This window comes from Ranitomeya variabilis, chromosome 1 (assembly GCF_051348905.1).
Source record: "Ranitomeya variabilis isolate aRanVar5 chromosome 1, aRanVar5.hap1, whole genome shotgun sequence".
Classification (NCBI taxonomy): Eukaryota; Metazoa; Chordata; class Amphibia; order Anura; family Dendrobatidae; genus Ranitomeya; species Ranitomeya variabilis.
In genome coordinates, this window is record NC_135232.1 from 273,065,180 (window position 1) to 273,084,179 (window position 19,000).

Here is a 19,000-nt window from a genome sequence, read left to right on the forward strand (position 1 = left end):
GGGGGCACAAGTTCCCTTCTTCCCCAGGCCAAGCCTTGTCGCCCTCCTCCTAGACGTCAATTTCGGTCTTTTCAGCCTTTTCGTCGCTTCGCGGCACCAAATTCCTTCTCCCAGCAGCAACAAAGGCCACAGGCACGTCAAGAGAAGAAGACGGTATCCTTTAGGCCCACTCCTTCCTGGCGTCCTCGCTACTCCCAGGGTAGATCCTCCAGGTCCAGGACTGGAAGAACCACCTCGGCATGACTCGGCTAGTTGTCAGCCCACCTCCCAGGCTGGGCGGCCGTCTCCTCTTCAGGGACGTCTGGATCTTCTCAGTAGAGGACGCATGGGTCAGGGAAGTTGTATCCTCGGGATATAAGATCGAGTGTTTCACGACCCCGGGATCGTTTTTTCAAATTCCGACCTCCAAGAGATCCCGCTCTAGTTCTGGGTTTCTTCGCAGCCATCACTTCTCTCCTCAAAGCCGGGGTAATTGTTCCCGTCCCAGAAAAAGAACGGTTCACTGGTTTCTATTCAAACGTTTTTGTGGTCCCGAAAAAAAGGCAGGGTGCGTTCCATTCTGGATCTCAAATTGCTGAACAAGAGAGTTCGTCTGAAGCACTTCTGGATGGAATCCCTTCGTTCACTAATTGCTTCCATGGAGGCTCAGGAATTTGTGTTCCATAGATATTCAGGACGCCTACCTCCATGTTCCGATATTTCCAGGACATCACTGATACCTGCACTTTGCAGTGCTTCAGGAACATTTTCAGTTCGTCGCCCTGCCATTCGGTCTTGCAAACGCCCCAAGAGTTTTCACGAAGATCATGGCGGCGCTGATGGCCATCTTGAGGGTCAGAGGCCTGGTTCTGTTTCCATACCTCGACGACATCCTCATCAAGGCTCCATCCTTTTCTCAGGCCCATGAAAGCCTGTCCATCGTTCTCGACACCCTAGCCCATTTCGGGTGGCTGGTCAACCGGAAGAAGTCCTGCCTTATTCCTTCTCAGCGCATCATCTTTCTGGGCATGCTCTTCGACACTCGTAAGACCAAAATCTCTCTTCCCGAAGACTAGATCCATTCTTCGTCTGGACATACGCGTGCTCCAGGGCCCTCGGTCTCCCTCCTTCCGATCGGCCATGAAGGTTTTGGGGAGGATGGTAGCAACATTGGAAGCGATTCCCTTTGCCCAATTTCACTCGCGACCTCTTCAACAAGCCATCCTGTCTCAGTGGAACAGGTCTGTCTTCTCCCTGGACCGCCCGATCCGACTCTCCCCCGGGTCAAACGGTCTCTCAACTGGTGGCTCACGTCACCTCTCGTCTCCAAGGGCAGGTCCTTCCTTCCAGTTCACTGGCAAGTGGTGACGACGGATGCCAGCCTGCTCGGCTGGGGTGCAGTGTTTCGCCACCTGACTGTACAGGGCCGCTGGTCAGCGCAGGAGTCAACCTTGCCTATCAATGTCCTCGAGATCCGGGCCATTTTTCTGTCCCTTCGTCACTGGGAAGGGATTCTCAGGGGCCTTCCAATCCGAATCCAGACGGACAATGCCACGGCGGTGGCATATGTCAACCATTAAGGGGGGACTCGGAGCTCCTTGGCCGAGGTATCCAAGATCCTCCTCTGGGCAGAGGCAACGGTTGGTTCCGGTGATATCCGCGGTGCATATCCCTGGCGTGGACAATTGGGCCGCCGACTTCCTCAGCCGCGAGGGTCTCGCGGCAGGGGAATGGTCCTTGCATCCGGAGGTCTTCCATCAGATTTGTCTTCGATGGGGGACTCCGGACGTGGACCTCACGGCGTCTTGAATGAACAGGAAGGTTCCGCAGTTCATCTCCCGGTCTCGCGATCGTCTTGCAGTGGGCGTCGACGCTCTGGCCATTCCTTGGTCACAGTTCGTGCTGCCCTACCTGTTCCCACCCCTTCCATTACTTCCCAAACTGTTGAAAAAGATCAAAGCGGAAGGGGTGCCGGTCATTCTGATCACCCCGGATTGTCCCAGGAGAGCTTGGTTCGCGGAGCTCGTCAATCTTCTCGCCGACGCTCCCTGGTACCTTCCACACAGGCCCGATCTGCTGTCTCGGGGTCCGATCTGCCACCCGAATTCTCGGTCGCTCAGTTAAACGGCGTGGCTGTTACCGCAGTTCTAAGAGCGTCCGGCCTTTCGGACCGGGTGATTCACACCATGATTCAGGCTCGGAAGCCTTCATCTTCCAGGATCTACTATCGTACCTGGAAGGCTTACTTCCGTTGGTGCGAGTCCAACCGATTTTCATCTGTCCTTTTCCCTGCCTTCCATTTTGGCCTTCCTTCAGGCAGGACTGGATTCGGGCCTAGCTCTTAGTTCCCTGAAGGGCCAGGTCTCTGCGCTTTCCATCCTTTTTCAGAAGACTTTAGCTTCCCTACCACAGGTTAAGACCTTCCTTCAAGGAGTAGCCCACGCTGTCCCTCCGTACAGGGCCCCTGTGGATTCATGGGATTTAAACCTGGTACTGGACGTTCTGAGGGTTTCCCCCTTTGAGCCTCTCAGGGAGGTCCCCGTGTCAGTTCTATCTTGGAAGGTGGCCTTTCTTGTGGCCATCACTTCTATCCGCCGCGTTTCCGAGCTGGCGGCCCTGTCTTGCCGTCCTCTGTTCTTGGTCATCCACCAGGACAAGGTGGTCCTCAGACCTCCGCCGCCTTTTCTTCCTAAGGTGGTTTCCACCTTCCACCTCAACGAGGACATCGTTCTACCTTCCTTTTGTCCAGCTCCGACTCATCCTCTGGAGCGATCGTTGATCAAGCTGGACCTCGTCAGGGCAGTGAAGATCTACCTGGATAGAACGTCCACTTTCCGGAAGACGGATTCTCTTTTTGTCATTCCTGATGGCACGCGCAGAAGCCAACCGGCTTCTAAGGCGACTATTGCTCGCTGGATCACAACGGCAATTCTGGAGGCTTGCCCGGTCAAGAACAGAGTGCCCCCTCCTGGGATCAAGGCTCACTCTACCTAGGCAGTCGGCGCCTCCTGGGCGGTGCACCACAGGGCTTCCGCCCTACAGCTTTGCAAAGCGGCAACCTGGTCTTCCATCCACACGTTCGCCAAATTTTACAAGGTCCATACCTACACTTCGGCGGACGCCAGCCTAGGCAGAAGGATCTTGCAGGCGGCAGTGGTGAGTCCTCTGGCCTGATGGAAGTCTGTTTCTTCCCGCCCTTGGGACTGCTTTGGGACGTCCCATGGTTCCTGTGTCCCCCAATGAGGCGATAAAGAAAACAGGATTTTTGGTTGCTTACCGTAAAATCTGTTTCTTGGAGCCTCCATTGGGGGACACAGCACCCTCCCAATGTTTCTCAGTTTCTGTTTTATGTTCTATGACTGTTTTCACGTTTACAGTTCTCAAGTTTGTGGTTATGGTTTTGCAACCTTGTTGTTTTTCTCCTACTGCTTTCTCACTAACTGAAGAGTATAATGCCAGTCGGTGGGGTGTACACTGCAGAGGAGGAGCTAACTTTTTTATTTGCATAGTGTGAGCCTCCTAGTGGCAGCAGCATACACCCATGGTTCCTGTGGCCCCCAATGGAGGCTCTAAGAAACAGATTTTACGGTAAGCAACCAAAAATCCTGTTTTTTTCACAAATTTATTTAAGCTCCAATTTGTTTTATTTTACCAAGGGTAACAGGAGAAAATGGATTTCCAAAAGTTGTTGTGCCATTTGTCCTGAGTACACCGATACCCCATATGTGGGGTTAAACCACTGTTTGGGCGCATGGCAGAGCTCGGAAGGGAAGGAGCGCCATTTGACTTTTCAATGCAAAATTGACTGGAATTGAGATGGGACACCATGTCACGTTTGGAGAGCCCCTGATGTGCCTAAACATTGAAACCCCCCACAAGTGACACCATTTTGGAAAGTAGACCCCCTAAGGAACTTATCTAGATGTGTTTTGACAGCTTTGAACCCCCAAGTGTTTCGCTACAGTTTATAACGCAGAGCCCTGAAAATAAAAAAAAAAATAAAAAAATTTCCACAAAAATAATTTTTTAGCCCCCAGTTTTGTATTTTCCCAAGGGTAAAAGGAGAAATTCGACCCCAAAAGTTGTTATCCAATTTGTCCTGAGTATGCTGATACCCCATATGTGTGGGGGGGGGGGCGGGGACCACCGTTTGGGCACATGACAGAGCTCTGAAGGGAAGGGGTGCCATTTGGAATGCAGACTTAGATGATTTGGTCTGCAGGTGTCACGTTGCATTTGCAGAGCCCCTGATGTAACTAAACAGTAGAAACCCCCCACAAGTGACCCCATATTGGAAACTAGACCCCCCCAAGGAACTTATCTAGATGTGTTGTGAGAACTTTTAACCCCCAAGTGTTTCAGTACAGTTTGTAACGCAGAGTCGTGAAAATAAAAATTTGGGGGCTAAAAAAAAACATTTTTGTGGGAATTTTTATTTTTTTTATTTTCCCAAGGGTAGCAAGAGAAATTGGACACCAATTGTTGTTGTCCAATTTTTCCTGAGTATGCTAATACCCCATATGTTGGAGTAAACCCCTGTTTTGGCGCACGGGAGAGCTCGGAAGGGAAGGAGCACTGTTTTACTTTTTCAACACAGAATTGTCTGGAATTGAGATCGGACGGAGATTTTTATTGAAAAAATATTTTTTGCGTTACCACATTTTGAGACCTATAATTCTTCCATATTTTTGTCCACAGTCATGTGAGGTCTTGTTTTTTGCGGGACGAGTTGCATTTTTATTGGTACCATTTTTGGGCATGTGACATTGATTTTTGTGAGGCAGAATGACCAAAAACCAGCTATTCATGAATTTCTTTTGGGGGGGGTGCGTTTATACCGCTCCACGTTTGTTAAAATGGATAAAGCAGTTTTATTCTTCGGGTTAGTAAGATTACAGCGATACCTCATTTACGTAATTTTTTTTGTTTTGGCGCTTTTATACGATAGCTTCTTTATAAAACATAATTTTGCATCGCTTTATTCTGAGGACTAGAACTTTTTTTATTTTTCTGCTGATGATGCTGTATGGCGGCTCGTTTTTTGCGGGACAAGATGACGTTTTCAGCGTTACCATGGATATTTATATCCGTCTTTTTGATCGCGTGTTATTCCACCTTTTGTTCGGCGGTATGATAATAAAGCATTGTTTTTTGCCTCGTGTGTTTTTTTTTTTTTTTTTTTTTTTTTATTTTGTCCCGGGGGGACATCACTGTATGTGACAATCGCTGATCTGACACTTTGCAGAGCACTGTGTCATATCAGCGATCTGACATGCAGGGCTCCTGGCTTGCCAGCGCCTGCTCTGAGCAGGCACTTGGTAAGCCACCTCCCTGCAGGACCCGGAAGTAGCCCCGCAGCCATTTTGCATCCGGGGCCTGCAGGGAGGAGACGCTCGGTACAAGGTGAGCACATCGCCTTGTACCAAGGGTCTCGGGGAAGCACGCAGGGAGCCCCCTCCCTGTGCGATGATTCCCTATACCGCCGGAACACTGCGATCATGTTTGATCGCAGTGTGCCGGGGGTGGTCCGTGACCGCTCCTGGCACATAGTGCTGCGATAGTCAGCTGACACTCGGCCGCGCTCCCCCCGTGAGCGCGGCCGATCGAATATGACGTACTATCCCGTCACTGGGAATTAAGTCCCAGGTCACCTTGACGGAATAGTACGTCATATGGGATTAAGGGGTTAAAGATATCCATCAGGGCTGCAAGGAGTAAAGCTCGCCACATAGCTTTTCACTAAATACTGTAGGCACTTTTGTAGCAAGCTCATCCTTTAGCTATCGGCTTGGTCTTGCTATCTTCTTAATGCTTGTGAATCTAAAATGTGAGAAATAAACTGAAGGTGCAGATGGTCTGAAGCCCAATCAAGCTGCATATAATCTCGCATACACTTCATTCAAGTTACATGATCATAGTACTGCAACATGGTATTTATAAGAATGTTGGGTTACATTTTCCATGGTTTTTGGTGCTCTGTTGTGAAACCCAGTTTGTTTTTTCTTATCTTTGCTCCTAAGGTCTCCTGCCTTCTGGTGTTGATCTGCATGCTCTCTCGCCATCGGTCCTGGGTCAACAATTCTACCCACTGGCACAGACGGGGCATCCGCTTCTTAATCAACGACCAGCAAATCATCTCCAACTTGCAATGATGCAGCGATCAGGTATCCTATGGTTTTTCTTGGGCATGTATTGGAGAATTTGTTCTGATTTTCAAGGCTGGCTTTATACTGGTTACTTTGACTGATCCAGTATGTCTTCTTTAAAGGGCCACTGTGTCACCCTCCTCCAGCCGTTATAAACTAAAAGAGCCACCTTGTGCAGCAGTAATGCTGCAGTCTAACAAGGTGGCTCTTTTAGTTTTTGATTCAGGTATTCCCTCAATAAAGCGTTTTAAAATTTGTACAAAATGACCTGGAGGCGGTCCGAAGCTTCCTCGGTGAATCTCTCAACGGCCATCACTCATCTCTTCTGGGGATGTGGTCGCCGCCCCCTGAGCGCTGTTTCTTCTTAAATCCGGTGCCTGCGCTGTGTGTGCCTGCCTGGGGCAGGTGCAGTCTTCATTGTCCTTCATAGCTCAGATGCAGGGTTCCGGTCTGCGCCTGTGCGGGCAGTGCGGCCACCCTGTTGCTGAATCCCCGCCCCGCACTGTTATTCATTATGCGCAGTGCGGGGCTGGGGTTCCTGGACATGCGCACTGCGCTGTTCAGACGCTCCCCCGGTCCCCCGCCTTCCAGCGTTGCCGTAATATACAGGTTTCCTTGCCAGCGTTTGGAATGAAGCAGCCGCAAATAACAACGCTGGAAGGCGGGGGAGCTGGGGGAGCGTCTGAACAGCGCAGTGCGCATGCCCAGGAACCCCAGCCCCGCACTGTGCATAATGAATAACACAGTGCGGGGCGGGGATTCAGCAACAGGGTGGCCGCACTGCCTGCACAGGCGCAGACCGGAACCCTGCATCTGAGCTATGAAGGACAATGAAGACTGCGCCTGCCCCAGGCAGGCACGCACAGCGCAGGCGCCGGATTTAAGAAGAAACAGCGCTCAGGGGGCGGCGACCACATCCCCAGAAGAGAAGAGTGACGGCAGTTGGGAGATTCACAGAGGAGGCTTCGGACCGCCTCCAGGTCTAAGGACAGGTTATTTTGTACAAATTTTAAAACTCTTTATTGAGGGAATAACTGAATCAAAAACTAAAAGAGCCACCTTGTTAGACTGCAGCATTACTGCTGCACAAGGTGGCTTTTAGTTTATAACGGCTGGAGGGGGTGACAGTGGCCCTTTAAGAGGTCTGTTACTAATACGTTGGCAATACTTGGTAGGGAATCAGGTGTTAACTGTAGTGTGTGGTGTTTGTGAATCGTCAAACATGAAAACTTGTCTCAGCGTCCTGTGCAATATTCAAGGGTGCCATAGTCTTTTGGTAAAGTATTTTTGTCACCTTCACAAAAATTGCTGGAAAAATCCCTGAAAGTACTGTTTCCTCTTGCCTATCAGTCCTAGGAAAACCAACTGCATAGCTGTGACACAATTTGAGTTATATTGTACGTAATTATGGTGTAGTGTTGCTATAGTTGCATGTGCTTCCAAATGTGTTGATTTTTCTGTTACCGCTTGTAAGACTCATATAACATGGCTGTTTACAGCAAAATTGCAGCTCTAGAATAGACTTTCAGAGAATTGCTATCGAGGGACTAATGTCACTGTGAAGCCCTAGCACTAGTGATGAGCGAGTGTACTCGTCGCTCTGGTTTCTCTATCGCCTCATTGGGGGACACCGGAACCATGGGTGTATGCTGCTGCCTCTAGGAGGCTGACACTATGCACAAAAAGTTAGCTCCTCCTCTGCAGCGTATACCCCACCGACTGGCATTATGAACTTCAGTTTAGCTTAGTGTCAGTAGGAGGTGGATACAGGTCTTAGACCCTTATCTACCTCAATGTGCATCGTTCCTTTTCAGGTTCCGGAGGGATACAGTATGAATAGTCACAACTGTAATCCCACAATGCGGACTATGAGTACGGCGTGTACTGCCACCCCGTATCCTCATAGATTTGACAGCTGGACCAAGCCCCTAACACACAAGCATGTTTGTGGAGTTCCAGACCAGTCCCAGCTCCGTCTCCCGGCCACTCGCCCTCCAGAGCCTGTCAGCTGCGGAGACGAGGACGTCCTTCAACTCCCTGGACGTCTTGGTCGCTCTCTGAACTGACTCTTTTTTTTTTTTTTTGTTTGTTTTTTTTCTTCCCTTCCTTCCTTCCGCGGCCTCACTGCCACAGCGCGGTAGCCTTTGCTGGCAGCCGCCCTGTTCCTTCTCCCAACGGCCGGCAGCCGCACTCTGTGGCAAGGGTATATTCCGGCTAGCGCCGCGATTCCCTTTTGGCGGTCGCCGACATCTAATTTAGGCCCCGGCTTCTGCCCGGGCCTACTTCTGGTGACGCGACTCCACCCATTTCCGCCTTCATCGGGCGGGCTATTCTCCAGACTCCACCCCCCGGCTACTTCTTTGTGCCCCTGGCCCGTGCGGCTAGCCCCGCCCACTCAGTGTCGCTGCAGGATCGCATTTTGGCTTCACGCTTTTTTTTTTTTTTCTCCGCCCCTCCAGAGCGCGCATTCTGGCGTCCTTATATAGCGGTCGCCATCTTCAAGGTGTTCCAGGTCTTCAGCCGGAATGCTGCAGGAGCTTCCTTGCCTTCCTGCCTGAAGGACTACCTTCTCTGGACGTCGAGCTGCTAGCTGGGCAGCTTCTTCCACCTGGAAACAGTTTCGTCTGCCGTGAGTAGCACTGCACTGCAGACTGACGCTCTCCTCTGCCCTCCTGTCCCCTAACATTCTGGCATTTTCCTTAGGGACCCGTACATCATGTCTACCTCTAAGCGAGGTCGTTCTCGTCCTCCTACTTCTTCCTCTAATTCTTCTGCTTTAGTCAAACACTTTGCATTTTCGTCTTGTAGCTGCAAGCTTTCTTCTGGTCAGTCTTCTCCCCTCTGTCAGGCCTGCAGCAATCCGATTATGCCCACCGCCCAGGATTCCCCTGCCGCTCCGCTTGAGTGATGCCTCCACTCCAGACTGGGCTTCCTCTGTTTCAATTGGTAGCGGAACTCAAACGAGTATCTCTAACCCTTGTCAGTGCTTGATAGATTGCCCCTGCAGACCCCCACAGTGGCCAGCAGGTCGCAGGATGCTCCATCCGAGACTTCCATTATATGCCACAAAAGATCCAGACAGGAACGCTGGTCTGACTCCTTCCCGTTCCATCTCGCCTCACGGTCCTTCTCTACGTTCGGCTTCCCCTTGTCCTCCTCCCTTGAGTCAAGCAAGGCGTTCTCAGATGCGCCTTCAGAGGATATTTTGGAGCTGTACTCAAACCAAATCTCTAGCATGAGGGATACGGTTCAGAGCCTCATTGGAGCGATAAATGAGACTTGTGGCATCAAAGACTCCTCTACAGAACCCGCAGACCAGGCGGTTTCGTTTAGACTGTCTAAACCACCTTCCAAGTTCCACCCTGAATTCGAGGAGATTCTGGCCAGAGAAAGAGAATCCAACCAGATATTTTCAAAGAGGAAAGCGCCTTGGTGTTTTATATCCTTTTTCTCTGGAGCTCACCGCCAACTGTACTGCTTCTCGCTCTGTGGATCCTCCAGTTTCCAGGCTGTCCACCAACAGTCCTTCCGCTGTCCGGCGGAGCATCTCTGAAGGATTCCAATGATAGAATCATAGAATCCTTTGCAAAGTCAGCCTTTTTGAAGCGGCTGTGTCTTCTCTATGCCCGGCCTTTGATTCAACTTGGGTTTCAAAATCTATATCCAAATGGGCCAAACTGCTCCGTGGAGGCATCCTGGATGGGGCCCCTTCCGAACAGTTAGCGGAGCTTGCCAACCAGATTTCTCATACAGGGAGACTTGGTCTCCGCTTCCCTGGATGCTGTGTCTTGTGCGGCTCAGGCGTTCAGCAATGCTGTCACCATCCGTCGGACCGTTTTTGGCTCAAGGCCTGGGAGGCGGATTTGTCTTCAAAAAAGTCCCTTACAGGCCTGCCTTTTCAGGGTTCACGTCTTTTTGGTTCTAAGCTGGGCACAAGTTCCCTTCTTCCTCAGTCTAAACATCGCCGCCCGCCTCCTGGGCGGCAATTTCAGACCGTTTGTGGGGAAGTTCGCTCGCTCCAGAGTCCTCGGCTTCCCTCCTTCCGAACGGCCATGAAGGTTCTGGGAAGGATGGTTGCAATATTGGAAGCGATCCCCTTTGCCCAATTTCACTCACGACCTCTTCAGCAGGCTCTCCTCGCGCAGTGGCAGGGCTGTGGAGTTGGTAAGCCACAGTTGCGACTCCGACTCATGGATTTTATCAGGTTCCGGCTCCGACTCCTTCATAAATGGCCAATTCGTAACAATAAATTTACTGTTGTAAAATATTAACATCGTGCTTATTCAGTTTCTCACCATCATATAGGTAATCAGACCACTTAGAGCTAAAACTATATTTATTAGAATACAATTAGAATATAGCAAATAACTTTTATAAACTTTTCTAAACTCTTGTAAGTAAATATGCAATAAACACTGTTATGCAGTTAATAAGAAGAAATCTATAAATTTGTCCTCAGAAAAAGTATTGCCTCTGTCAGATCCTCCTTCATGGATGCCCTCAAATCTGATCTAATTATTTTGAGAGCAGAGAACAACCTCTACACTAACTTGGGTTGGTGGCAAAGCAGTAACCACTCGGGCAACATCTCTGACAATGTCAGGATACAGAGGAATCGCTTGTTGCACTGTTATTTTTGATGAACTGTCACATTTCTCAATTTCTTTTAGTGCACATGAAAAATTCTGCTGAAATGTACTGGCTGTGTTCTTTGATGGAGATGACTCTTCTATGCGGGAACGCTTTGCACTGTCCTTGTGATCCAAATATTTTTCGAAATTCTTCATCAGTTGAGGGTGAAGATGTGGCAGGACGACCAAATTCTTCTTGTTCCTCCTGACTGTTCTGCAACCCTTTCATCCTTACTGCTATTTCAAACAGAGCTTCTTTTCCTTTAGTTAGCTGTTGATCATCTAGAAGAATCGGATGCATTGGGTCAACATAAACAGCTGCCAAAAGAATGTTATTTTGTAATAGTAGCTCCTCTCTCCGTTTCATTAATGTAGCAATGCCACTTGCAATTAACCCTCCTCTTTGGGACAGGCAAAACATCAGGTTCTTCCACTCCTTTAAGAAGATACCTGGAGTTAAGTCCTCTGCTTGTAAATTTTTTTAGTCACTGAGCTGGAAAAATTGCTAGAGCACCCATTTAGTCACCTGATTTCACTGACTTTCATTTAGCGTCAGTTGAGGGTTAGCCATGTCTACAAGAGAGGTTTTCAGTTCAACCAAGCGCTGAATCATTAAGTAAGTACTGCCCCATTGTGTGGCTTGATCAATAATTGCCCCTTTTCCAGCACGTCTCTTCAAAATTGAGTCAACTTTAGGGGTTCTGGCAACAGTAGCCAATTTTCTCACCTTGCCAATCAGTGCAGCAGCATGTCCTTCTTGCAGACTGTCTCTTATAGCCAGCTGTAGCGTATGCACAACACAGCGCATGTGATGAATGAAAGAACGTATTGACAGTTTCAACAAGATCATCTAAACTATCATGTTGCTGTTCATCTGAAGCAACTTCAGTTTGCTCCTCAGTTACAATACGGTGTTCCTCTATTTCAACCATTTCTGTGTCTGTGGACCCAGAATGTTCTTCTAGCTGCTGGTCACCATCATTACTCTCATTCATTAGCTTAACAGTACTTATCATATTGAAGCATTGTCAGTTACGAAGAAAGAACTTGCTCTATTTTAAGTTCATAGTCTTGCAGAACCTTTTCCACCAAGACCTGGAGAAACTCACTGGTGTGATGAGCTTTGGTGTCTTTTACTGCCAATGTCTTGGTAACTATTTCATTTGTCACAAACAAATCGGACATTGATGGCAAAATAGTTCACTCTGACGTGTGCAGGCATCCATTTTAAGAAACAGAAAGCGTCCCTTGAGAGTTTTTTTAAGTTCTTCCTTTTGTTTAAAAGCTTCTTCGATTACTAATTTTCTAATACTCTCTCTCTCCAGAGAAACACCAAGCTTGCAGGCCATTTCCCCATTCAGACACATAAAAGCTGGTCGTGAAAATAATAAAATAGGCACACTATCCTTTACAACAAGCTCTGATCTGTTTTTTAAATGTATCTACTGTTATTGTCACAGTAACTTTGTCACTGACAAAATATCTTGCAACTGATGGCTGCAAACTTCTCTGCTCCTTTGGCTGGAAGAGCTGGGCACTGGTTCATTGGTTTGGATGCAGTCTTTCTCATCCACTGCTTTCAGTACTTCTGGATGAAAGCGCTGTAAATGTCTCTTTAGATTAGAAGCTCTGGTAGGAGCATTTTTATCTTTGCCTGAATATGCACTGATCTTGGCTTCACAGCATTTGTTTTCGTCTGGATTATTTGTCATACACTGACAGACATAATGTTTTCTATCTTGAGTGATGGTGAAATGTTCAAATACAGCTGATTTAATGTGACGCTTCTTTGACATTCTCAGGTTTTTAATTCTGCATTCACAACCCAAATGACAATTGTTTTTCCTAAAAACAATTGTACAAAATTATTGCCAGGTCGTACAACTGATATAGTTGTCAGTAATACTGTTATTCCTCATGTACTCAGTTAACTGATGCAAAGTTTGTTGAAAGGATAATACTTCTTACAGTCTTCCTCTTCTGAGTAGCAGCTGTGAGATGCTTGGAAGACGCACACCTAGTAAACATCTAGTCTAGAGGAGCTTTACTACTAAGAATTTGCAACACATTTTCACTTTCAGTTTCATACACTGTAAGTAGGGGGGTTGGGGCAGCATGAGGTTAACCAAGTATTAGATTAGATAAGGGCAGTGGAGAACAGTGACTCACAAGAAGTAAGAAATGTCTCTTATCTCCAGCAGAACTGCTTAACACTGTTGTTCATAGTTTGATAGAACATATGAAATTTATAAATGTTACTCAAATATATATGAAAGTTCAATTATGAAATATTAATACATTTTTTTTAAAGCTGGAGTTGGTACATTTCTACCGACTCCGACTCCACAGCCCTGTGCAGTGGAACAGATCTGTCCTTTTTCTGGATCACCTGATGTGGCTCTCGCCCCGGGTCAAACGGTCCCTCAACTGGTGGCTGACATCACCTCTCATCTCCCAGGGCAGGTCCTTCCTTCCAGTTCACTGGCAGGTTGTGACGGACGCCAGCCTTCTTGGCTGGGGTGCAGTGTTTCGTCACCTGACTGTTCAGGGTCGTTGGTCAGCGCAGGAGTCCTCTCTGCCGATCAATGTCCTCGAGATTCGGGCCATTTTTCTGTCCCTTCACTGGGAAAGGATTCTCGGGTCTACCAATCCGAATCTTTCTCCTTTCCCCTTGAGAAAGCGGCATTAGACATGCGAAACGCGCATCGGGGTATTCGGGGCATCCACATCCGGCTGTAGGACCCTCCAATATCCACCTGCTGGTAAGCAGTTGCTGTCCTCAAACATTTGGAGTTATGTGATATTGACTTCTGGATGATTATGCTTGCCATCTGAATATGACATACTACTGCACTTGCACCTTAACGTGATGTAATTTGTTTCACTAATTGGCAAGGTGCAATTGTGTGGGTCCCAGCTTTTCTGTGTCCTTTTTTCCTGCAATTGTTTTTTGTATACATTGGATGACATGTATTATATTTTTTTTTTTTCCACTGGACTTTTTGATCTATTAATAAATTTACTAGTTTTATTAGACCTGATTGCTCCTATTTTTTGATTTATGCATGTAGTGGAGTAGGCTTTTTTGCTTGCTATCGGGCTTCTTTTAAGCCCTTTTTTTGTGGTGTTCACAAAATGAGGTTTTTGTTTTTGCCAATCAGAATCCAGACGGACAATGCCACGGGGGGAGGGGGTGTTGTTTTGGGGACGGGGACTCGGAGCTCCTTGGCCGAGGTATCCAAGATCCTCCTCTGGGCTGAGGCGACGGTTCCAGTGATATCCGCGGTGCATATCCCCAGAGTGGACAATTGGGCTGCCGAGGGCCTCGTGGCAGGGAATGGTGCTTGCATCAGGAGGTCTTCCCTCAGATTTGTCTTTGGGGGATTCTGGATGTGGACCTCACGGCGTCCCGAATTAACAGGAAGGTCCCTCGATTCATTTCCAGGTCCCGCGATCCTCTCGCAGTGGGCATCAACGCTCTGGCCATTCCGTGGTCGCAGTTCGTGCTCCCCTATCTGTTTCCACCCCTGCCCTTGCTTCCCAAGCTGTTTATAAAGATCAAGGCAGAAGAGGTGCCGGTCATTCTGATCGCCCCAGATTGGCCCAGGAGATCTTGGTTTGCGGAGATCGTAAACCTTCTCGCGGACGCTCCCTAGCGACTTCCAGACAGGCCCGATCTGCTGTCTCGGGGCCCGATCTGCCACCCGAATTCTCGGTCGCTCAGTTTGATGGCGTGGCTGAGACCTCCGTTCTAAAAGCATTCAGATCGGGTCATTCACACTATGATCCAGGCTAGGAAGCATTCGTCTTCCAGAAGCTACTATTGCACCTGGAAAGCTTATTTCCGTTGGTGCGAGTCCAACCACGTTCCTCCTATGATTTTTTTTTTTTTTTTTTTTCCCCCCTCTTCCTTCTATTTTGGCCTTCCTTCAGGCAGGACTGGATGCGGGTCTAGCCCTTAGTTCCCTTAAGGGCCAGGTTTCTGCACTTTCCATCCTCTTTCAAAAGACGTTATCTTCCCAGCCACAGGTCAAGACCTTCCTTCAGGGAGTAGCCCATGCTATCCTTCTGTACAGGGGCCCTGTGCATTCATGAGATCTTAATCTTGTTCTGGAGGTTCTGAGGGGTCCCCTCTTTGAGCCTCTCAGGGAGGTTTCCCTGTCAGTTCTATCTTGGAAGGTGGCCTTTCTTGTGGCCATCACCTCTATCCGGCACGTTTCGGAGTTGGCGGCCCTTTCTTGTCGACCTCCTTTCTTGGTTATCCACCAGGACAAGGTGGTCCTGAGACCTCCGCCTTCCTTCCTAAGGTGGTATCCACCTCAACGAGGACATCGTCCTACGTTCTTTTTGTCCAACTCCAACTCATTCTCTGGGGCGATCTTTGAACAAGCTGGACATTGTCAGGGCGGTGAGAATCTACTTTGCTAGAACTGACTCTTTCCGGAAGACTGAATCTTTTTCATCATTCCTGATGGAACGCGTAGAGGCCTACCAGCTTCCATGGCGACTATCGCTCGCTGGATCAGAACAGCAATTTTGGAGGCTTCCAGGGTCAAGAACAGTGCCCCCTCCTGGGGTTAAGGCTCACTCTACCCGGGCAGTCGGCGCCTCCTGAGCGGTGCACCACAGGGCTTCCGCCCTACAGCTTTGCAAAGCGGCACCCTGGTCTTCCATCCACACGTTCACAAAATTTTACAAGGTCCATACCTACTCTTCGGCGGATGCCAGCCTAGGCAGAAGGATCTTGTAGGCGGCAGTGGTGAGTCCTCTGACCTGATGGAAGTCTGTTTTTCCCTCCCCAGGGACTGCTTTGGGATGTCCCATGGTTCCTGTGTCCCCCAATGAGGCGATAGAGAAAACAGGATTTTTGGTTGCTTACCGTAAAATCTGTTTCTCGGAGCCTCCATTGGGGGACACAGCTCCCTCCCATGTTATTCTTTCTGTTCCTGTTCTCACTTTTACAGTTCTCACGTTTGTGGTTGTTTCAACCTTTATTGTTTTTCTCCTACTGCTTTCTCGCTAACTGAAGAGTATAATGCCAGTCGGTGGGGTGTACACTGCAGAGGAGGAGCTAACTTTTTTGTGCTTAGTGTAAGCCTCCTAGTGGCAGCAGCATACACCCCATGGTTCCTGTGTCCACCAATGAAGGCTCCAAGAAACAGATTTTACGGTAAGCAACCAAAAATCCTGTTTTTCCCAAGCACGCTCGGGTGACCTCTGAGTATTTTAGTGTTCAAAGATTAAGTTTAAGATTACGTTTTCATCCCGGCAGCTGAATGATTTACAGATATTGGCCAGCTTGATTACATGTAGGAATTCCCTAGCAACCAGGCAACCCCCACATGTACTCAGCCTGGCTAATGGCTGTAAATCATTCAGCTGCCGGGATGAAAACTTAATCTCTGAACACTAACAAATACTTGGAGGTCACCTGAGTATATTCCCTCATCACTACCGATCACTAATGTTTAGCTGTGTCTATTACAGCTCCACATGTTCTATCACTTGGCTTTCCTGGGACTCTGAAAGGTAAATCCACCTAATTATGCAGTTATGTAAAAAAAAAAAAAAAATCCCACTTTTGGTTTATCTGTGGTTGGGCAGAACGGAGTTCCATGAGATCTGGAAAGTTGGGTGCCTTCTACTATGCCACAGTAAGGTACAGCCACTTTCTGCCACTGTGTAAATTTTTTTTTTTTTTTCTCTTCACCTAAATTTGCATCTGATTTACTTAACCCCTTCATGACCTGGGGTATTTTCTTGTTTGTTTTTTTCGCTCCCCTCCTTCCCAGACCCATAACTTTTTTTTTTTTTTTTTTTTTCCCGTTACAACTCACTGGTCCTCTACTTCCACATCTCCTGGTTTTGGCCCGGCACAACGCGGAGACAGAGGTTCACAGGCCTCTTTTAAGCCTTCCCCTTCATGGAGAGGCAGGTCAAGGCAGCCGGGATCCAGAGGTGCCAGAACGGGCAGACCTTCCACACAATGACTACCTGCGGTATCCGGGGGACACCCTCAAAGTAGGCGGCCGCCTGCTTTCCTTCAGTGCCGCGTGACTATCGGTCGTTCCCGACGAGTGGGTCCGCGATCTAGTGTCCTCCGGATACAAGATAGATCTTTTATCTCGTCCCCAAACCGTTTTTTTTTCCTGTCTTCTTCTCCCAGGGCAAAAGCATCAGAGTTCTTCAAAGCTATAAGCTCCCTGAGAAAAGACAGAGTGATTTATTTGGGTCGAGTGGATTGGCATTATGGATGGATAGTATTGAACATGGTAGTCGGGGGATCTCAGATCACAGCCCAATTATTCTTAAACTCAAATTTGGACAATCCAATAATAGTAAGTCCTGGAAATTGAACCCCTTCTGGTTAAAATTAATAGACGCTAGCGATAGGACGATTGATCAGCTGAATAGTTTCATTCTAACACACTCGGAACTCCAAAACCTCGGTTTATTTTGGGACACCCTGAAGGCATATTTGAGGGGATGTCTGTCCTCTACTATCTCCTATATTAAGAGGGTAACGGCGAAAGAGGATGAGGAGATGGAACAAAGATTAAAAGACTCAGAGGCCACTTACATAGCCAACCAGTCCAGCAGTAATAGAATTGAATGGCTTACTTCCCAGAGACTATATACCCAACATGCAGATGTTAAGTCAAAGCGCAAATTATTTTTCACTCGCCAAGCCTATTTTGAACTGGGGAATCAGGCCAGTACACTTTTGGCCTTCTTGGTACGCCAACACAATACCTCCAATACAATATTGCAGATCCGGGCGTCCGATGGCTCTTTAGTATCCTCTACTGAAGGAATACTTCAGGGCTTCTATGACTATTATACCTCGTTATATAAATCTAGCAGTGGTTCTGGTATTGATGAATGCTTAGATTATTTATCGGATATAACATTCCCCTCACTGAGCCCATCCCAGCAAGCCCTTATGGAGGCTGAATTTACCCTGGAGGAGGTAGAACACGCTATAACAGATATGGCAGCTGGAAAGGCCCCGGGACCTGATGGGTTTCCCATTGAGTTCTATAGGAAATACCGTGACAAACTGGCACCTATACTGCTGAAGGTACTCAAGGGAATATGGGAGGGGGAATCTGTACCCGAAACGTTTTATGATGCTAATATTGTTGTACTCAGGAAGGAGGGGAAGGATCCTCTGGATTGTGGATCATATAGACCAATCTCTTTGGTGAACGTAGATTATAAAATTTTCACTAAAATCCTAGCCACTAGATTGAATAAGATCATATTAGATCTCATACACCCGGATCAAACCGGTTTTATGCCTGGGAAAAATACTTCTATCAACATCAGACGGGTACAGTCGGTCATACAATATAGTTCTCTGGAACCAGACAACAAGTGGGCATTGGCTTCGCTGGACGCAGCCAAGGCTTTTGACTCCCTTGAATGGCCCTTCTTGATTGCATGTTTACGGAAATATGGGTTTGGGAATACATTTTTGAGAGGGATAGGTACGTTATATGCGAAACCTAGGGCACGAATGGTGGTGAATGGCTCAATATCTGCACCGTTTTCTTTGCACAGAGGAACTCGACAGGGGTGCCCTCTCTCCCCAGCTTTATTCGCCTTGGCGATAGAGGCCTTGGCAATACGAATGAGGTCTTCGGTAGATATTAAAGGGATACATATTGCTGATAGGGTGGACGTCATCGGTCTATATGCTGATGATATGGTGGTGTTTATGGATCAAACGGAGGACACATTACCGAAAGTAATAACGATGATAGATAGATTCAGTAAATTTTCTGGCCTTTATATAAATTGGGAAAAATCTGCCCTGATGCCTCTCTCCAATACTCCAATGTCCTGCCTTGAAACTCTCTCACTGCTACCCATTGTCTCTAAGTTTAAATATCTAGGAATACATATGTCCCAGAGTAGTCACCTAGACTTGCATCTTAATATATTTCCGTTACTAGATGTGGTTAAATCCAAATTTGCTACCTGGGACAAACTACCATTATCTGTGGCTGGACGTATTAATCTCATAAAGATGATATTGCTCCCAAAGCTGAGCTACTGTTTTCACCACAGTGCGGTTATAATACCTAAATTTTTTTTACAACCCTAAATTCCCTTACTACATCTTTCATATGGGGAAAGGCTAGGCCTAAACTTAAGTTATCCACCCTGCAAAGACCCAAACAAGGGGGTGGGGCGGCCCTGCCAGACTTCTACTTATATTACCTTGCTGGTCAGGCTAAA

General features: G+C 47.8%; 1 protein-coding gene across 8 annotated transcripts in view; it reads left to right on the forward strand.

The window, feature by feature from the left end:
• Window positions 1-19,000, forward strand: part of EIF4ENIF1 (eukaryotic translation initiation factor 4E nuclear import factor 1) — a 59,269-nt gene that overhangs the window by 32,064 nt on the left and 8,205 nt on the right. For all 8 annotated transcript variants that reach the window (XM_077293960.1, XM_077293907.1, XM_077293950.1 and 5 more), the window contains one exon: window positions 6,000-6,143. In XM_077293960.1, coding sequence (XP_077150075.1) covers window positions 6,000-6,143 — 144 coding nt within the window. The remainder of the gene's footprint in view (window positions 1-5,999; window positions 6,144-19,000) is intronic.